At 37.3% G+C, this 18,756-nt stretch overlaps 1 protein-coding gene across 2 annotated transcripts in view; it reads right to left on the bottom strand.

Annotated features, from left to right (window-relative positions):
• LOC106064536 (neprilysin-11-like) overlaps positions 1 to 18,756 on the bottom strand; it is a 155,326-nt gene that overhangs the window by 51,855 nt on the left and 84,715 nt on the right. For both annotated transcript variants that reach the window (XM_056021487.1, XM_056021488.1), the window contains exon 4: positions 2,016 to 2,133. In XM_056021487.1, coding sequence (XP_055877462.1) covers positions 2,016 to 2,133 — 118 coding nt within the window. The remainder of the gene's footprint in view (positions 1 to 2,015; positions 2,134 to 18,756) is intronic.

The raw sequence follows: 18,756 nt of genomic DNA, 5'->3' as shown, positions 1-18,756 counted from the left end.
GGAACATTCGCGTTGTGGATGTCCTCCGGTATGCTTCGATACAGTATAGAAACAAGGAGTGTCCCCCGTTTACTCGGTCTCTGGCCTTCGCATAGGAGGAGAAACCTATGACGTTGGCTCTAGGAGTCGCGTCTCATGAAATACGGGTGTGAGTAAATGATCACTTGGTTGTTGGGGGCCTCCTGGCAAGGAGATCGGCGAAGAGACAACTCCCCAACCTGGTCACGTGATATAATCCTTTCCCAAGTTCAATTAAAGGGATTTATCTGGAACCTTTGAGTACACTTGGAAGAAGTAGAAGACTGAAAGTAATTTTAAAGAGATTATTCATTGACTTCATTTTACAACGAAAGTTCGACCCATCTTGATTGTCACGTGGTCTAGGTCAGAGTTCAATTAAAAAGTTCAACTAGGAGTAAGGTCATTATATCAACATCATGTGAATCTACACTCTGACTAGAACAAAGAATACTTAAAAAACTGAACAACTTGACTCACTGACAGTTGAAAGCATATGTGCACTGGGTTTATTGGAAGAGAGACATTTGCATCAGATTCAAAAGTTCACGAGTCCCCAGGGAAATACAAGACCGTGATTCGAGTCATAGAAAAAAGCAATCAATAAATCATTAAAATGGTTCTCACACGATTTTATGTTATCATGACATTTCTGTGCGAGCGTTGTTGAAATTGAAAATGATCAATCAAAGATCAAAACTGATTAATCGATCAGTCGACACAGACGATGAGAATATCGTCTGCAATCGTGCTTCCGGTAACAACATGAAGACATCATATCATGTTCTTCTTTTTTTTAAAGGGGATGTCCATATATGAAGTCACGCACCTTATTATTCAGGGATAATTTTGATTTTACTTTAGGTATTCGTAAAGCAACTGGACTAGTTTAAAAACCCAATCATTTTAAGAACTGAGACTGGAACCAGTCTAGTTTAAAAAGCTGTTTAGGATGACGATCTTTTTTCCGTGATATATGACACCGTTGAAAACAAAATGTAGCGCAACTGACGTCATTTATGGATGCTCCATAAGGCTATTTACGGACTCTACCTAAACACGACTCGTCTGAAAAAATTTTAAACTAGACCAGGGAATATCGGTTGAAACAGACGCCTGTTCGTTTGGTGGTCTCTCTGAACGTGATCAAAGCCGAGTACCACTGTAAACTGACTGCACATTTTACTGACGTCTTTAGATTGAACTTTAACACTCATATACACCTACACATATACATACATAGAAAATAAAAATTAATGGAATTATATTTTCACTTTATTTCTTCCATTCTTTTCACCAAATAAGCGAGACGTGTCTATACAATAGTCTTAGTTCAGATGAGAAAGTATTTTAGAGAGTACACAAAAAGTATTATTTTGATATGGTCTAACTTTAGACATTTAATTTTAATATAACGGAAAGCATTTTGTATTACCAGCGCACAAGTTTTGTTCAGCACACTAGACTTTCACAATACATGTTCATTTTGTGTGATAAAACCATAGTCTATATGTAGTCTACGGATAAAACATAATAAAACCTGAAACCGAAAATATTTTATTGCAGGTTTGGAGAGACAGTGCACGAAACCTCAATACCTCCCCACTATACTAACACTTTGTCAACATGAAAGATTGAGTTTCTATGAAAAAATTTATCATTTTTAGCGCTCGCAGTTGGAAGCCGAAATTATTATTTAAATCTATGAACTTCAATATTGTAGCTTAGCCAAAATAAAAATAATATTGCTTAATATTTTTACAAAATTCTAAAAAATATTTTACATAAAATTTCAATTTATAACAAAAAGTGTTATAAAAAAATTTAATACAAAAAAATGAAAATAGATTTCTTCCTAATTATTATTGATTACTTTCGCCTTTTGACAGAATTACGAATGCGTTTTTATGATAAGCCGAGAGTGTCAGAAATTTCATTTCCTGCTTTCATTGATCTACATGTCCCTTAATGTGTCTAAGACTTCCTGCAAGTCTTACCTATTATATACTTTCTATGTTCTTGTACGATCTCATCCGGGGACTCTCTGATTCGATTCTTGAACCAAGACAAGTCCGTCTCTTTGATGTAGCCACCGCAAGCGTAGTTGTAGAAATCCTGGAAAGAGAAGAAATAACTTTGGTTGTATAGGTGAGTGAGGAGTGAAAACAAATCTCTAAAATAAAATCCGTGTATGTTGTACACGCTGCTCAATCTAAGCCAGTGTTTCCCAAACTGTGACCCATGGAACCCTAGGCCTGAATAGATGTTCCAGGAACTACTAGTGAATTAATCTCCCTAAAAAAAAACAATACTCCGATTAATACTTAGAATGTACGAAGTGCTCCGTTAAGGAAAACGTTTGGAAGCACTGAGCCACACCGTTGTAGGACATATTTGTGCAGAATTTTTAAAAGTTAAAACCTATTGGAGCTTTTCCCGCTAAACATTAGAGACAGTATATTGAGACAGTATATTGAGACAGTATATACAGTATAAAGAGACAGCATATTGAAACAGTATATAGAGACATTATATCTTATTTCTTATTCCACTTTGATTTTAAGCTGTAAAATACAAATATACAGATAGAACAAGGTTACAAAGACAGTTTGTGTGGAAACACAAACTCAAAATCGGTCCCAGAAGTGGTCCACCCAGGCAGGTAAATAGGCAGGTTTCAATATTTTCAGAATGGACATCAGAATGAAATTCTATCCAAGACAAATGACAGAGAAAATGGAGAAAAAGGGTTGACAGATCTTGTGTTGTGCCCCAGCGTTCCAGCAACCCAAAGAATAGGTGAAAGTGAATGTGAAGTTACATGTGAACCTGACCTAACTGATGTCTTATAATGAGTATCTAATTGATTTAATTGTTTTGTAAAGGGTCAATCTCTTATTTAAATCCTCAAGAAAAAAACATTTCCGTAAAAAAATAAAATTTTATCGAAACATTGCATTTCTGCAGTTCACGCGATAATATGAAAAACTACTTATTAATTGTTGTTTTCAATTCTGCCCAAATTAATTGTTCTTTTAAATTCTGCCCAAATTGTATATTAAATAGATTTTTTCTTTAAAAAAAAATAGTAAACATTTTTTGTGTGTAAATCTAGTAGTTAGTATAACAGAACTTACTTAACTAAGCAATACAAATGTAAAAAAAAAAATTGACAAAGAATCTAAAACCGTTTGCATAAATGTGTTAAAAATATCATATTTAGATATCTCTTCTACTAAAGAGCCTCCCGTGTTTGTTACTATTAATTCTGAAAAGTTGTAAAAGTGGTGTATTTTTATGAAAAATCTGCTTGCATAGATCGTTTTTTAAATTAGCTTGTTCACTTTCCGAAAAGAAAAAAGTAGCCGTTGTATCAGAACTTTGAATGATCTAATATATCATGATTTCCTATTTTCAATTTCTCTTCTAGTTTCTGAGATCTAAACGGGACGGACGGACAAACAGACAGACGGACGGACAGACAGGCCACACAAAACTAACAGGGTCTTCTTCCCTTTCGGGGGACGCTAAAAAACAATGTTATGAGCGCTATATAGGAGATCACTAATACCAACTATTTTGTGCTAATAATTTTATTCTAAAGTTCTGAAAACTAAAAACAATTGTTACATGGTTTATTTAGACATTTAGATTATCAATACCATGAATCAAATTCTAGACCTTGTATTCGTGTATCATTTTTAAACTATTGAATATAAAATATTCCCTACATCAGATACACCAAAGTTTGCTTTTCAGGAAATACCTCCATGTACGAGAACCCCCAAATACTTTTTTGTTTTAATACTTTGTGGTGTGTTTAATTTCTGATGCCATTTGTACACAACTTTTAACATAGCCGCGAATTATTCAGTCATTAAGTCATTAAGTCACCCGTTTGAAACATAGTTCACTTATGATAATTAACAATTAAGTCAGTTGTCTTGAAATCATGAATGTGGCGATTAAATAAGTCGAAGACTCCCACTCTAATGATTTTCAGTTCGAATCCAATCTGTCGGATCAACATCTTACTAGCTTAAATTGTCAATTGTATTTATTAGTGAAACGTAATGGCCATTGTGGTGTCCATACAAAAACTTTGACTATATAAGGCATACTTCACCTCCTCTATTCGGATAAAAACAGCTGCATAACTAAGTACCAATACAAGGACAACACTAAAACATTGACAAACACGTTATTATATGGTGCAATGATGCGAAAACTTAGGCCCGTGGGCTATATCTGGCTAGTGGCTGGGTGCTCTCGGGCCCGAAGATAACTATATCTACAGTACACAATGTAGTCCATCGGATCTGACCTTTTTTTTTTCTTCAACTTTGGACGAAAATTTTTATGCCTCCCAAAACGAGGATAGTTGGCCACACACTGTTTTGTTAGAAAAAAATAGTTGGCCACCCACTGACTGTTGGAACAAAATAGTTGGCCACCCGCTGACTGTTGGAACAAAATAGTTGGCCACCCACTGACTGTTGGAACAAAATAGTTGGCCACCCACTGACTGTTGGAACAAAATAGTTGGCCACCCACTGACTGTTGGAACAAAATAGTTGGCCACCCACTGACTGTTGGAACAAAATAGTTGGCCACCCGCTGACTGTTGGAACAAAATAGTTGGCCACCCGCTGACTGTTGGAACAAAATAGTTGGCCACCCACTGACTGTTGGAACAAAATAGTTGGCCACCCACTGACTGTTGGAACAAAATAGTTGGCCACCCACTGACTGTTGGAACAAAATAGTTGGCCACCCACTGTCTGTTGGAACAAAATAGTTGGCCACCCACTGACTGTTGGAACAAAATAGTTGGCCATCCGCTGGTCTGTCGGAACAAAATAGTTGGCCATCCGCTGGTCTGTCGGAACAAAATAGTTGGCCATCCGCTGGTCTGTCGGAACAAAATAGTTGGCCATCCGCTGGTCTGTCGGAACAAAATAGTTGGCCATCCGCTGGTCTGTCGGAACAAAATAGTTGGCCATCCGCTGGTCTGTCGGAACAAAATAGTTGGCCATCCGATGGTCTGTCGGAACAAAATAGTTGGCCATCCGATGGTCTGTCGGAACAAAATAGTTGGCCATCCGCTGGTCTGTCGGAACAAAATAGTTGGCCATCCGCTGGTCTGTCGGAACAAAATAGTTGGCCATCCGCTGGTCTGTCGGAACAAATAGTTGGCCACCCACTGACTGTTGGAACAAAATAGTTGGCCACCCACTGACTGTTGGAACAAAATAGTTGGCCATCCGCTGGTCTGTCGGAACAAATAGTTGGCCATCCGATGGTTCGTTAAAACAAAATAGTTGGCCACCCGCTGGTCTGTCGGAACAAAATCAAATGTAAGAACTTTATCCTTTATATATGACGTCTCAAATAGTGTTTCGGAAGATATTTGTCTAAATAAACTTAACCGTGAGCTACCCAGACATGTATAGCTCATGTTCATACGATGGATGGTCTCACAGGGTCATAGGTCACTCTTTGTGTCATATTAACGCATAACACTCACGCGCAACTCATTTCCGACGGATTTCCCAGCTTCGCTAAAAATCATTACCTCTCGGTTTTTCGGCGTTTACAATCGGTAATCTCCGTAATCTCACGACGTCATGGGTTTCCCTTTTTAAAAAAAAACTCTAGAGATTTAAAGCAAAAAGGTCATCTTTCTAAAACAACTTTGTGAATTCTCTCGTTGTATCTCTCTCTCGTTCTCTCTCTCTCTCTCTCTCTCTCTCTCTCTCTGTCGTTCTTTCTTTAATTCTCTCTTTCTCTCTTTTTCTCTCTCTCTCTCTCTTTAAATTCAGTTCAAGTCTCAAAGTAATGCAATTTTCGTCCTCAGAATCTGTGGAAATCAAATTCTGATGTGTCCTTTCCCATTTCCTACAAGCAGACGTAGTCGAGGTGTGCCCACAGAGGGCTTCTAGTGGACTAATTCTACCTCTCGCTACAATTTGAAGAACTGTTTGGTTGTTTTAGCCAAAGTGAGGTCTGTATAGTTTATAAGTGAACCTTGTACATCATTTCACTGAGCCTTGTATATTAAATAAGTGAACCTTGCACATTGTATAAATGAATGTTGTAGAATTGTACTCTAAACCTAGCAGATCGTATCACTAGACGATTTAGAAAGTATTGTTTTAAAAGTTTTGTACATTCGACCCTTGCTAAATCGTGTGAGATTTAGGTTAGGATGTGTTAAATGTGTTCTGTTCTTTCAGGTGTCAAATGTGTTTTGTTCTTTCAGGTGTTAAATGTGTTCTGTCCTGTCAAGTGTTCTCTACAGATGAGGTGTACACATTTTACAATAACACCATTGCTTTTCTATTTTTCGAAATAAATTTGAACAATGTCACAACTAACCCACAAAATGTCACAACTAACCCACAAAATGTCACAACTAACCCACAAAATGTCACAACTAACCCACAAAATGTCACAACTAACCCACAAAATGTCACAACTAACCCACACACTGTGACAATTAAACCAAACAATGTCATACTTAACCCACACAATGTCACAACTTAACCCACACAATGTCACAATTAACCCACACAATGTCACAACTAACCCTCACAATGTCACAACTAGCCCTAACAATGTCACAACTTAACCCACACAATGTCACAATTAACCCACACAATGTCACAACTTAACCCGCACAATGTCACAACTAACCCACACAATGTCACAACTAGCCCAACCAATGTCATGTAGTCATTATTGATTCAGCATTTCGACCTTCCCCTCCCCTATCTAGACTTGTCACATTTATTTGTCTAGCTTTTAATCTGCTGCTCCTTGTGTTCTATTTTAGTCAAATAAATCAAACAAACATACAAACATCACAAAGACAATAATAAATCTGTTTGTATTAGAGGCCTTTCTCTTTCCTTAGCTCAATGTGTAAATTCGATATTTGCATTCTGCAATAAAGTAAACATAGAAGCAAAATAAAACAATAAGGTTAATTATAACCACGTCTTTGATGCTCTGAATACTATCGATTGATATGTAAATGATCGGTGATTTGTCTGAAGTTTTAAAAGACTTATCACAAACGCTTGTTTCTCTTGAGATTCAATGTACGTACATATTAATTGACCGTTAAATTTAAAAAATGGGCGCTAAGTTAAGTTCTTGTATACAGCTTTATTCTAAAAGAAAACCTGATTGCAAAAATTGGCCTTCTATGCAGTCTGCTATTTACATTTGTTATTTTATGAATAGAGCTTGTCTCCTCTGGTCGTCCAGCATCTAATGAACGGGAATTAATTCCTTATTACAAATCATTGGTTTTTTTTTTGTTTAAATAGCAAGGCCTACAGAGTTATCTCGCCATTGACATAAACCAGGCCCCACTTGTTTCACTGTCATTAGTGTGACAATAGTCACGTTAGATTTACGCTGAACTTGTCAATCAATTAAATTGTCCACCCCTAGCTATTAGGTGAAGGGCGATCAAACAAAATATAAAAGTGAAACCAATTCTTTGAAATGTGTCTGTAGAAGTTTGAATTTAAAAACTAAAAAACAAAATATGTGAACTACAACTTCATGGATGTAGATCTCATTGAAGGCAAATACTTAAATTAAAAATACAAAATATGGCTTTTATATAGTTCTACTTTCATGCTTATAGCATGCTCAGAGCGCTTTGGTCAAATCTCAGATGTGGACCAGTGGGGGGATGGGAGGGGGAATCTAGGAGAAGGTTTTTCCGTGCTGCCTTTAGGCGCTCAGTAAACACAACTCTGCCACAACTCTGGTGTCGAGCCTCGAGCTCCCTTCATAGGTAGCCAAGCCATGGCAAGTTCAAGCCACCTAGCACTTATGAAAGCAAATCTAGACTGGGAATCAATTGAACAACTTGACTGAATTCAAACATACCTAAAGTGAAATGAATTCTACAGTAGAACAGATCTTACCGTGACTAACACAGTCTAAATATCTTTGTCACTTTAAAGTTAAATTATAATCGGGCTACAGCCTGAAGATAATAATTTTATAATAATACTAAAAATAATAATAGTAATAATAATAGTGATAACAATAATGTAATATAATAATAATCTTATTATCCGTGAGGAAATGTGTTTTACAGTTGTGCACTACATAAAACAAATATTAAAGCAAACAATGTATACGATAGCACACAAAAACACACGTTCATACCCCAGTTTCTCTTTAGCATTGCATGCGACATTTAATCGCAGTAGGGTACAGTTTGTTTACAGAGTCAATTTGCCAAAGATACAAAAGAATGTGCAAATTTGATTTTGTGATCGGTGTCTTATGTCATATGTGTGATGGCACAATATTACAAACCTGAACCAGAGTGTGCTTTTACCAAGTTTACATTAACTCTGTCTGTCTGTCTGTCTGTCTGGTACAAAGTGTGTACACGTTATTTCTGCCACACCCATGCTCGGGTCAAGTTGAAACTTCGCACAATTATGTATTGACATAGATAAGACATGAATCTTTTTTTTTTAAAGAAGTAACCAGTTAGACAATTAATTACTGGTAATTCATTTTTTTTGTTTAATAGCAACAAGGAAAACTAATACTTCAGTATTCACAGATATGGCTAAATTTATCTATTTAGTTAACGCTAATTCTCTCTCACGCATTCTCCGATCAAGTTGGTACTTAAACAATTAATTATGAATCAATAAACAAAAATGCTCGATTAGTCAATTAATTATTGGTAATTAATTATTTTCTTTAATATCCAATAAGCGAGATAGCTTGTAGAGTATTGGTAGACATGGTTGTAAGGACGGAGTTCTTCCCCTTAAGATAAGCTTTGTATTTTTTATTTTTATTTTTTAAAAGAAAGATTTTTTAAATTTCGCTTGTTTTGTGCTTAAAAGCTTTATAGCTTTCTTAGCAAAATATATTTTTAAATGCTATATTTCTTATGCTCCATTCGTCTCAAAGTTCTTAGTTGTGAGTTATGAGCCTGTGGTCCATGAACTAAAAAGATTTGTACAACGTAGGTCTAAGTTTCCTTTAGAATTAAAGATAACATCCTAGCCCATAACTCCTGACGGACGACGGGAAACGGCCCCGGGCAGGGTTCTTGCCTGGGACCATAAAGACAACAGTTTATGTGGCCTAACACACGACGGCACGACCAGCAGTCATCTAAGGTTTTGGGTGAGACACTCAGCACATGTAACAGAAACAAGCCCCAAGGAGCAAAGAGACACAGTTGATGTGAACATTGTCCTTAGATCAGGGGTTCTCAACTTGTGGGTCGCGACCCCCTTGGGGGACGATTGGCAGAGTGGCAGAGTGGGGGATTGTAAAAAGGGGTCGCTGAGCTTAAAAGGTTGAGAACCGCTGCCTTAGATAGACCTACTAGAGCTGTTCAAGACATGTCTGAGACCTACAGGAAACTCTATTTCCCCGAGTTTTAGCTTCAACTACGTAGGTAACGTTGGGCGAACCATTCAAATTGGCATCACGAGTTTAGACGCAAAATCATTCAACGCATTTGTCATCGACCTCAACATCATTATCCAATCTAGACACGTGACGTCTGTATAGCAGCACAGCATCTCTAAATCACCCCGTCCAGGATTTCAATATAATAATAAAAAAAAAGTTCAGGATAAAGATAACGCCCTTGGCAAAGTGGGTCACCAGTTCATGACAAACTAAGTGGGTTACCTACAATCTCCTATTGATTAACACAAAGATGATTTCAGCCGTTACAATTAGTCGTCGGGTCAGTCCGGAAATTGTTCTCAATGTCCGACCCTATTAAGTCTAAAATATCCTTGGGCGCAGACGCCGAAACTTCTGTGATGTGAACAATGGCCAAATCTAATTTTCTCATTTGATTCTTTCCCCCGGACCCTCTTGGTAGATGTATTCTCAGATCTATTTTTAAACATTCTCTTTCTACTGCAAGTACTTCTAAACGAGCCTGGACGTGTCCATAGAAAGAGAGTGTGTTTCTCGTTACGTGGTGTCTCTCTTCATAGAATGTCTCGTGGGTGGACTGATGTTTGCTGGGATATATTGACATTGAATCCCTGGCTAGCCCAATACCTATATGTCAATGGAACTCACTGGTGGAGCATCCATCTAGATCACGAGAGCATACAGGAGCAACAGATCCTATCAGACAAGCCAGTTCCCTAGAGAGGCTGAATGCTCATTGGAAAATGGGAGGAAGAGAGAGAGAGAGAGAGAGAGAATGGAGGAGAGGGAGGGGGGGATATAGTAGTCCGAGAGACATGAAGAAATGTCTAAAAAAGTTTCAACATTGTTTTAGTGCTGACACCAAAATGTGACACTAGACTTTTAGATTTCGGTCTTGACATAGTTTATGTATAATAAGAGATTATTATTATAGGCTTTGTATATAAACATGGTTGACGGCCTTAAAACTATAATGGCTGAAATATCGAATAGATAAAACTTGTAATGTTCGAGTGAAGCAAATAGTGGTGTGAATTTATATTTCAGATACATGTTTATATAAAATGTGCGTAAGCGTGTTTGGGGATCTAGCTACTGGTATAAAAGTGATTTTTTTTTCATCTAGGGTGCTACCCTTAGATAAGTGTCACCTGTTGCGGTTCGAAACCCTCACATCACCCTAGTGACGCCACTAAATATAATATATTTGTATTTACTATAATAATAATAAAAATAATACTATTATTATTATTGACGTCAAGGCTTTTGCATTAAAACATCTTTTTATTATGGAAGTCGGCATCATATTATTTGAGATTCGGCAGTGTTGCCTCCCCTTCTTCTGTAGGAAAATAAAAGAAATTGTGGGAGTTGACCTCATTACGAACCAGGAATATCGTCACACTTTACTACGAATCCTATTTGGTGAGTTTTACCTTCAAAAATTCAAAGTTTACCCTTAATTTATGGTTAGAAACTGGTTTAAGTTAAGTGTTATGGAGCGTTTGTGCATGATTATGATGAAATTATGTAGAAAATAAGGTTGCATAATTGGTTGTGTAGGTTGAAACCACGAGGTGATCTTTCATAATTTAAGTTAATATATTAATGGTGTGACAGTTGATCATGTGGAGAATAGCGTGAGACCTGTGTAATTTTAGTAATTTATATCTTTTTCTCTTGTTGTTCTACATACATCTACCCTCAAGATGAATTTGTGTATATCTATAAATGAGAGATATTTTTGTTTTATTTTAAAGAATTCTTTTTATGTTTATTGCAAGCTCTACACTTAGAAATTATTACGCCTAAATTGATTAAGTTGTACTAGATGCTTTCGGCTACAAACCAACGCCCAAGTATTAACAGTAGGTAGAATTCCAGGACGTTTTTTTTTTTTTCTGGATGCCTCACTTGATGAAGCCCTTGGCTGTCGCCCAGTATGCACTACCGTAAATCCGGCATTGGTTAAAGGAACAGTTTTCAATCTTCGTAATGAGAAAGTTTCAATTTAAAATAGAGATTACAGACAGAGATTTTTATGTCTTGGAACATGGGCTCTGTTATTCGACCGGGAAATCACGGACGCCCTAAAATTCTTCCAAAAAGGAGCCTCCTCGAGAAGTTTACTGCGCCTAGGTCGGCAAGTTATTGTCCGTTCAATTAACACGTCTCTCCTGATCAAATTTGCCATATTTATGCGTCTCGGCGGCCCGCGCCTTCGCCCTTAACTCTACAGGGATAATGTGATTTAACGGGCGATGGAAGTTTCTGAATGGCGTTGCTCGGGTGGGATTTGGCACCAGGGCGAGTGGGGTGAGGGCCGGGTACTTCTTATAGAACTAACATTTGTTGACTGACCAAGTTACGGTGGCCCACGTGTTGCAAGTCAACATGATTGTGACGTCACTTAAGAATTTTTGTGTAAATAAAGACCAGAACTTTATAATCTAATTTTTCTTTAAACAGCAGAAATACAAATAAAATATACAAAATACTTTGGTTCCAAACACTTTGTATTGAATGAAATTGCATCAATTATCTCCAATCAATCATGTAATAATTTCTTATATGATCTAGACTCTAGACTAACAATAATAAATGTGTGCGATGGAAATATTTTGCTTAATTGTTTTTGTCTAAAGCAAACTTGTTGATATCATGCTCAGTGCGTTAAGGTCCAATCAATTTAGGGTACATGTGGGGGTGTTGGGGGGGGTAGGAAGGGACTGAGAGAAGGTTTCCGTGCTGCCTTTCCCAAAACAATACAAAAAATATGTTTGAGTCTGATTTCGAACATGCGCTACATGGTAGAGGCCAACTTGTTAGCCACTGAGCTATTCAAGTACTTATAAAAGTAGAAGATTTTATAGTTTTTCGTTAGTTTAAAAATTTTAGCGAACGGCCTAATTCCCTACACAAGACTTCCTTTACCATAGTGGGTCCTACTGTCTCTATGTAAAACAAAATTAATTCATTACTACTATTTGATTAACTAAAGGTCATTTTTTAAATGATACCTGTGTAGTCATCGACCATGAAAAATTGTGCCATGTCTTCACTTATCCGAGCATGGGGCGTGGGGAAAAAAAAACATGTACAAGATTCCATCCAGAGAGTTTTGTATTAAGCTTTGTAAAAATAACATCCTAATGTTGTCAGTCTTCCATTCTAGAATGCCGAGCTTTAAGATTGTGTTGACATCACATCCATTGCCAATGTAAACATGTTTGTCAAACGTTAAATGTAACGAAACATTCAGAGAAATTACCGGAACAATTTTCTTTCTTTTAATGTTGTATTATTTCCTATTTGATGAAATTTTAAAAAAAATTAAACCATATTCTAAGTTATAACTATTATATTCTAGTATAAAAACAATAATAAAAATAAGGCATAAACATTTGTGATTGTGTTCGCTCGTGACCTTGATGGTATTGCGTCCTTTGCAGTTTGCTGTGTAAACTGGCGTACAGGTTGCAGAGGACATGAGAACTGTGCTAGCAGAAGAGAAGAAAAGCAAGATGACACTAGCTCCAGCTGGAATAACCTGCCCGGTGTGCAGCCGAACATTCCGGACTCACACAAGTCTCACCAGCCACATGAGGAGGCACAAAACCCCAGTGCAAAGCTCTCAGCCCCCTGGATGACAAAAGTGGTCATCATCGAACCACGATGGACGAACTATATATATATATTGCGTCCTTGAAGAGCATAACTGCTCGAGAGGCATGATCTGGGAAACAGTATTTAAATCTCGAGCGTGACGATGTTTCTATATTTATATTGCGGTAGTCTTCCGAACAAATTTGACCAGAGATCACTGAATGGATGATCTTTGGATCTTTGTTTCACATCAGCATGACACTTCTGATCGGTTCAAAGTTCATTGTGCTGTTGTTATAGAATGTTGTGTTTCTTGTTGAAGGAGAACTATTATGACCTATTGTTGTAATTCCGCACCCGCGCCACACAGATGGTGCGCCTCGGAGCACCATTCAACACAAGTAGTACGAGACATGTTGATTCTACATGAAGAAGGACTGTTGTAGATCCGGCTGAAGTTATGGGAGTCTGAACAGTCTGGGGCTAAGTGCTGTCCTGTGTGATACTAGTGAACTGTTTGGGAGACCTGGAGCGACACTGGGAAGTCTGTCGATGGTCTGTTCTAGTATTAAGTAGGACACTTAGAACTTAAGACATTACTCCCTGTGACTTGATAGCGGAAGTCCAAGTCTAACTATTTGTTGATAACTTAAAATTAATACATCGTTTAGTATTGCCTCCTACCTGTCGTCCAGTGCTTGCCTTAAATGTACAACACTGTTTGACTTTTCTCATTTACTTGAGAACTATTTAACGTGTTGGCATTTTAATTCAGTGTCCGTTGAACAACTATTTGGGCCTTGAGGAATACAGTTTGGGAAACACTGTTCGATAATTTTACTTTTTTTTTTTTTGGAGAAAATATAGTTTTAGTTAGGACATATAATAATGAAGGGAGACAAATCATCCGTCTTTCTTTTTGGTTCAGTGTAAAAACTAAGAGCTGTTGAAAGGTCTCACACCATCGTCTGTTGAAGGCACAGAATAAAAGTGAAACCTTTGGATTTCAAAACTAAATATGCAAATGATTATGAAATACATGTATACCATTTTTATAAATAGTTTTAAAATTTTATAAAGATCATAAATCTAAATTTGTTAATATCTTGGGCGTTAGCATTTACAATATTAATGTTATTTTCTTAAGGAAAATAATCACATACTTAAGAGTGTCTTATCAGGAACGTTTTACATCTGATCGTAACAAGATTATTTAAAGGCCGGACGGCCTTGATAAAACATATGTACGTACACTGTCTGAGTAAGCGTATAAATACTTCTAAACACGAGATTTCAAATTATTTCTTATTAATCGACAATATGTTTTTTTAGATACATTAAGTATGTAAATACGATTGACCAAAGGGGCCGCCTACGTATTCAATTACATTTATTATCTTATCATGCTTTTATATTTTGCTCATATGTATGCAAATAACTGCAGACATGATTCAGGTCAGGTTAACTTTTACAGACCAATGTTGTACACACATTGAAAAAGATTGGAGCGAAATATAAATAAAAGTCTGTTGTTGTAATGTAGTCTGCTGGTAAGAACTTATCCACTGCGACTGTAACCTAGCAAATAGAAGATTGACTTAATCAGTCCTTTCAGGACCTCTCTGCATTAAATATAACTGACATTTGTACAGTCTATGCCGTGTCTGCTTCACATGTTTTGGGTGTTCCTTCAGTAGTGAAGATTATTACATCCTAGCCCAGACCTTCCACAAGACGGGAGGGTGTGGGGGTGGGTGGGCGGGGTTCAAACCCGGGACCATCGAGACGACACTTCAGAGCGCATACCACCCGACCATTTTCATTGTCAAGGAAAATGAGGGATCTAAATAATATCTATTGACTAAAAAGGTCGCTCTGAGACAAGAGCTAGAAATGATAAAGATAACAAGTCATCTCAGTCATATTAAATTGAGTATCTTACAGTCATCAAACTTATAGCCTTCCAGCACACAGTCGTATGACAAAGTCATCTGATATTAATAACGCAAGTACATGAATCTGAAACACGATATCACACAAAGTCATCTGACATATAGTCTCACATTTACAGTCATCTGAAATACAATACATGTTTCACTTACAGTCATCTGAAATACATGTTTCACTTACAGTCATCTGAAATACATGTTTCACTTACAGTCATCTGAAATACATGTTTCACTTGCAGTCATCTGAAATACATGTTTCACTTACTGTCATCTGAAATACATGTTTCACTTGCAGTCATCTGAAATACATGTTTCACTTACTGTCATCTGAAATACATGTTTCACTTGCAGTCATCTGAAATACATGTTTCACTTACAGTCATCTGAAATACAATACATGTTTCACTTACAGTCATCTGAAATACAATACATGTTTCACTTACAGTCATCTGAAATACAATACATGTTTCTTTTACAGTCACCCCTCTCACACAGTCACAGAACTTACAGTCATCTCACATACATTCACCCAGCTTACAGTCATCTCACATATAAGACATACAGTTATCCAGCTTACAGTCATCTCTTTCATCCTCCATTGCATCTCCTGTATTAATAAGTCATTCCCCAGCCATTCCTCCTAGACCTACTGTTATGACCTGTTATATATTTATGACTCTCCCGGTGCAGGGCGCCATGGCTAAGGGGGCGATGCACGACACGTATCATGTTTGTATGGCTCTGCACTTACGTTCGTCTCTGTTGCAAAATAAAAACATTGGCGAGGTGCCAGGAATGACAGTTTTAGAACCTCGATTACAATCTGGAAGTCTGATCTGAATTTTAATTTTGTATACATAGTAGTATGTGCTGAAAAGAAAATGGTGTTTATTTAAAAGAAATTGTACTGTATCTAAACACAAATATTTAAATTGAATGTGTGTTTAGAACCTTATGATAGAATTTATTGATATGTAATAAATGAAAATAAAATAGCGTTTCATTCACACTAAGACATAGAATTCTTCTTTTTGTTTTAAGTTGATCTCAAATATACTGGAATACATGAAATCTAATCAAGTTTCCAGTGACTAAATAGTTATTTTAGGATCAAATTTATTAGTAATTTTAAAAAAATGTTCAATGACCAGAAATTAGTAAGTTGACGCGAACAAGGTTTGTAATGCGGTTATTTCAAACAATCAACGTATAGCTGTCATATATCTGATCAGTACGATATATACACTTAGGTAAATATGAGCAACCATTTCATTCAATGTGTCCTTTTGTAAATATTCAGATAAAACAAGATTTTTTTAAATTATTATTCCAAATGTTTTAGAGACTTAAAAATAATGTCTGAAATAATTTAGATATCATGAGAGATAAAGTTTAAAAAACAAACTGAACCAACTGGTAACCATGTTAAACTCTCCAATGTCTGTTTATTCAAAAGCATGAAGAAAATATATTTGGTTTATATATGTCTAAATAAATCACAAAATCTAGGTACTATGTAAATGTGTTTGAAACTAACCATGCAAGTATTTGCTGAACTAGAAGTGGGGCTCAGACCAGTATCCGGGGCTCAGACCAGTGTCCAGTTTGAAGTCTATAAAACGCAAACGTAAAAGAAGAAAAAGAAAGAAATCTAAAGGTCAGCTCCAGGAAACTAATTTAAAAATGAGTGGACAACACTCAGCCATCTTCACCACACCAGTGGACAGGAGACTCGGCTTTAGCAACAAGAGGCCGGATTTGGACTCGGACTATCGTCTGCTGAGCGGGTGGCCAAAAGGTTTATGAGATATAAAAAGGAAAAAAAAAAGGCCGAAATGAATTATTCCTATGGCAGAGATGGATTTCTGTGACCAGTGTGGTATCGATACTCCCAACTAGTGGAGAAATGAAACAGGCAGTTTGTGTGAATGATAATTAATTGTCGCATTATGAAAGAGTGCAGACGAATCTGTCATAGTGTGGCGTAATCGACTACATCCTCAGTCCAGCTGGGATGAGGTGGGAGAGATGGGGGCTAGATGAGAGGAGCTGGTATGGAGAGGTATAATGATTAATACAACTCCAGTGTTGTCATAAGCAACATATTTATGTGGGTTTCATGTCTTGCTGGAGATAACTGTTAAAGAGAGAGAGCGACAAAGAGAGAGAGAGAGAGAGAAAGAGAGAAAGTAGAAGATCACATAACTGGCAGTTCTGGAAAAGGCTTAAGACCTTTCTGGCCCCGCCTTCCTGTCAGTGACGTCACTCCGCCTCTCGCAGATTGACGTTCTGTCAGTCTACAAATTGAGGTCACGCACCGGTAGACTGATTGAGTTCTTTTAACGAATGGTATCGATTATTCCAGTGGTCAATAGATCATGTGGTCATTATACAGGGGCATTTAGTCACTATAGGCGAGATATAAACATTCAATACGTCCTATGTAAGAGATTAAACTAGGATAATATTGAGACTCTTCACACTCTGAGTTGTAAATTATACCAACATTTTATCTTCTTTTATTATATTGAATAGATCTACTATAAATTCTAAATAATGACTTTTTGTTTCCATTGCGACGTCTGCGTTGGGACATCTACATCATCACCTCACCGACGGCAGTATATTGATCATAGGGCGCACTCCTGTACTAAAAGGAAAGAGATGGTTGTTACTGAAGTGTTGTAATTCTTTCACACACCGAGCAGAAGAATTCAACTTGCCGTCAATGAATTTTGTGAGGTTGCTGCCTCTTTGGTCAGTGTATTAAACTAAAAACAAAAAAAAAGGAAGTCATGCTTCAGAAGTCACCAGACGGAACTACCACAGCTCCACAAATCAATGTAAACGGTCGGACATTTCCTTAATGTTGTCGACCACTACACGTAACTGGACAATGGTTTCACAATGCGTCACTGTCTAGGGAAATAGACAACCGTCTCGCTAAGGCCAAACAGCTCTTTTGGTGACTCCAATTAAGAGGATAGCGGAATAGGCCTCTTCACCCACCAACCAAAAAAAATCAATGTTTATAAAGGAGTGGTTCTCATCACACTTTCGTATGTCTCTTAGACCTGGGTGATGTATAGAAATTATTTGAGGCTCCACGAACGCATCCATCAAAGGTGCTTTCGCTCCATAATGGGCATATTCTGTCTGGACTAGCTTAAACATAACCATGTTCTGCTGGAGGCAGGTGTGGTCAGTACAGAAGTACTATTTACTATTCAACAGCATTCCTGGCTCGGACACTTATCCCGCATAGGGAACGACCGCATGCCAAAGGCGATCTATTTTTTTTTTGACGAGCTCAAAGGAGGACGGCGTAACAGAGGTTCCCACGTTAGTGATATCAAGATCAACTCAGGCTCCAATTAGTTCTCACTGGCATTGAATAAGGTATCAGTAGATGGCGTCTTACGAATGCTGCAGGACAAACATTTGCGACCCCTTCCCTAAAAAAAAAACAACCTTGTAGAAGACATGCGCAGAAGGCAAAAAGAAAACAATAGACTTGCTTTGGACGGCTTTGTCTGCATTAGAGGTGGAAAAATCATCAGGTCGCTACTTGGCTTGAGTTGTTTTTTGGGAACCATCTTAGTCCTCCTGTACTTCCAGAGTCCAATTCATTGCCTTTATTATTCTGATGCAGAGTAAAACATTCTCAGAACAAATGCCAAGTGTTATCATTGATGGAAACTGTTGTCAAGAGTGATATGTCGTCTTACCA

The sequence above is a fragment of the Biomphalaria glabrata genome, chromosome 2 (genome assembly GCF_947242115.1).
Source record: "Biomphalaria glabrata chromosome 2, xgBioGlab47.1, whole genome shotgun sequence".
In the NCBI taxonomy this organism is placed as follows: Eukaryota; Metazoa; Mollusca; class Gastropoda; family Planorbidae; genus Biomphalaria; species Biomphalaria glabrata.
This window is presented reverse-complemented; position numbering and strand designations above follow the sequence as displayed.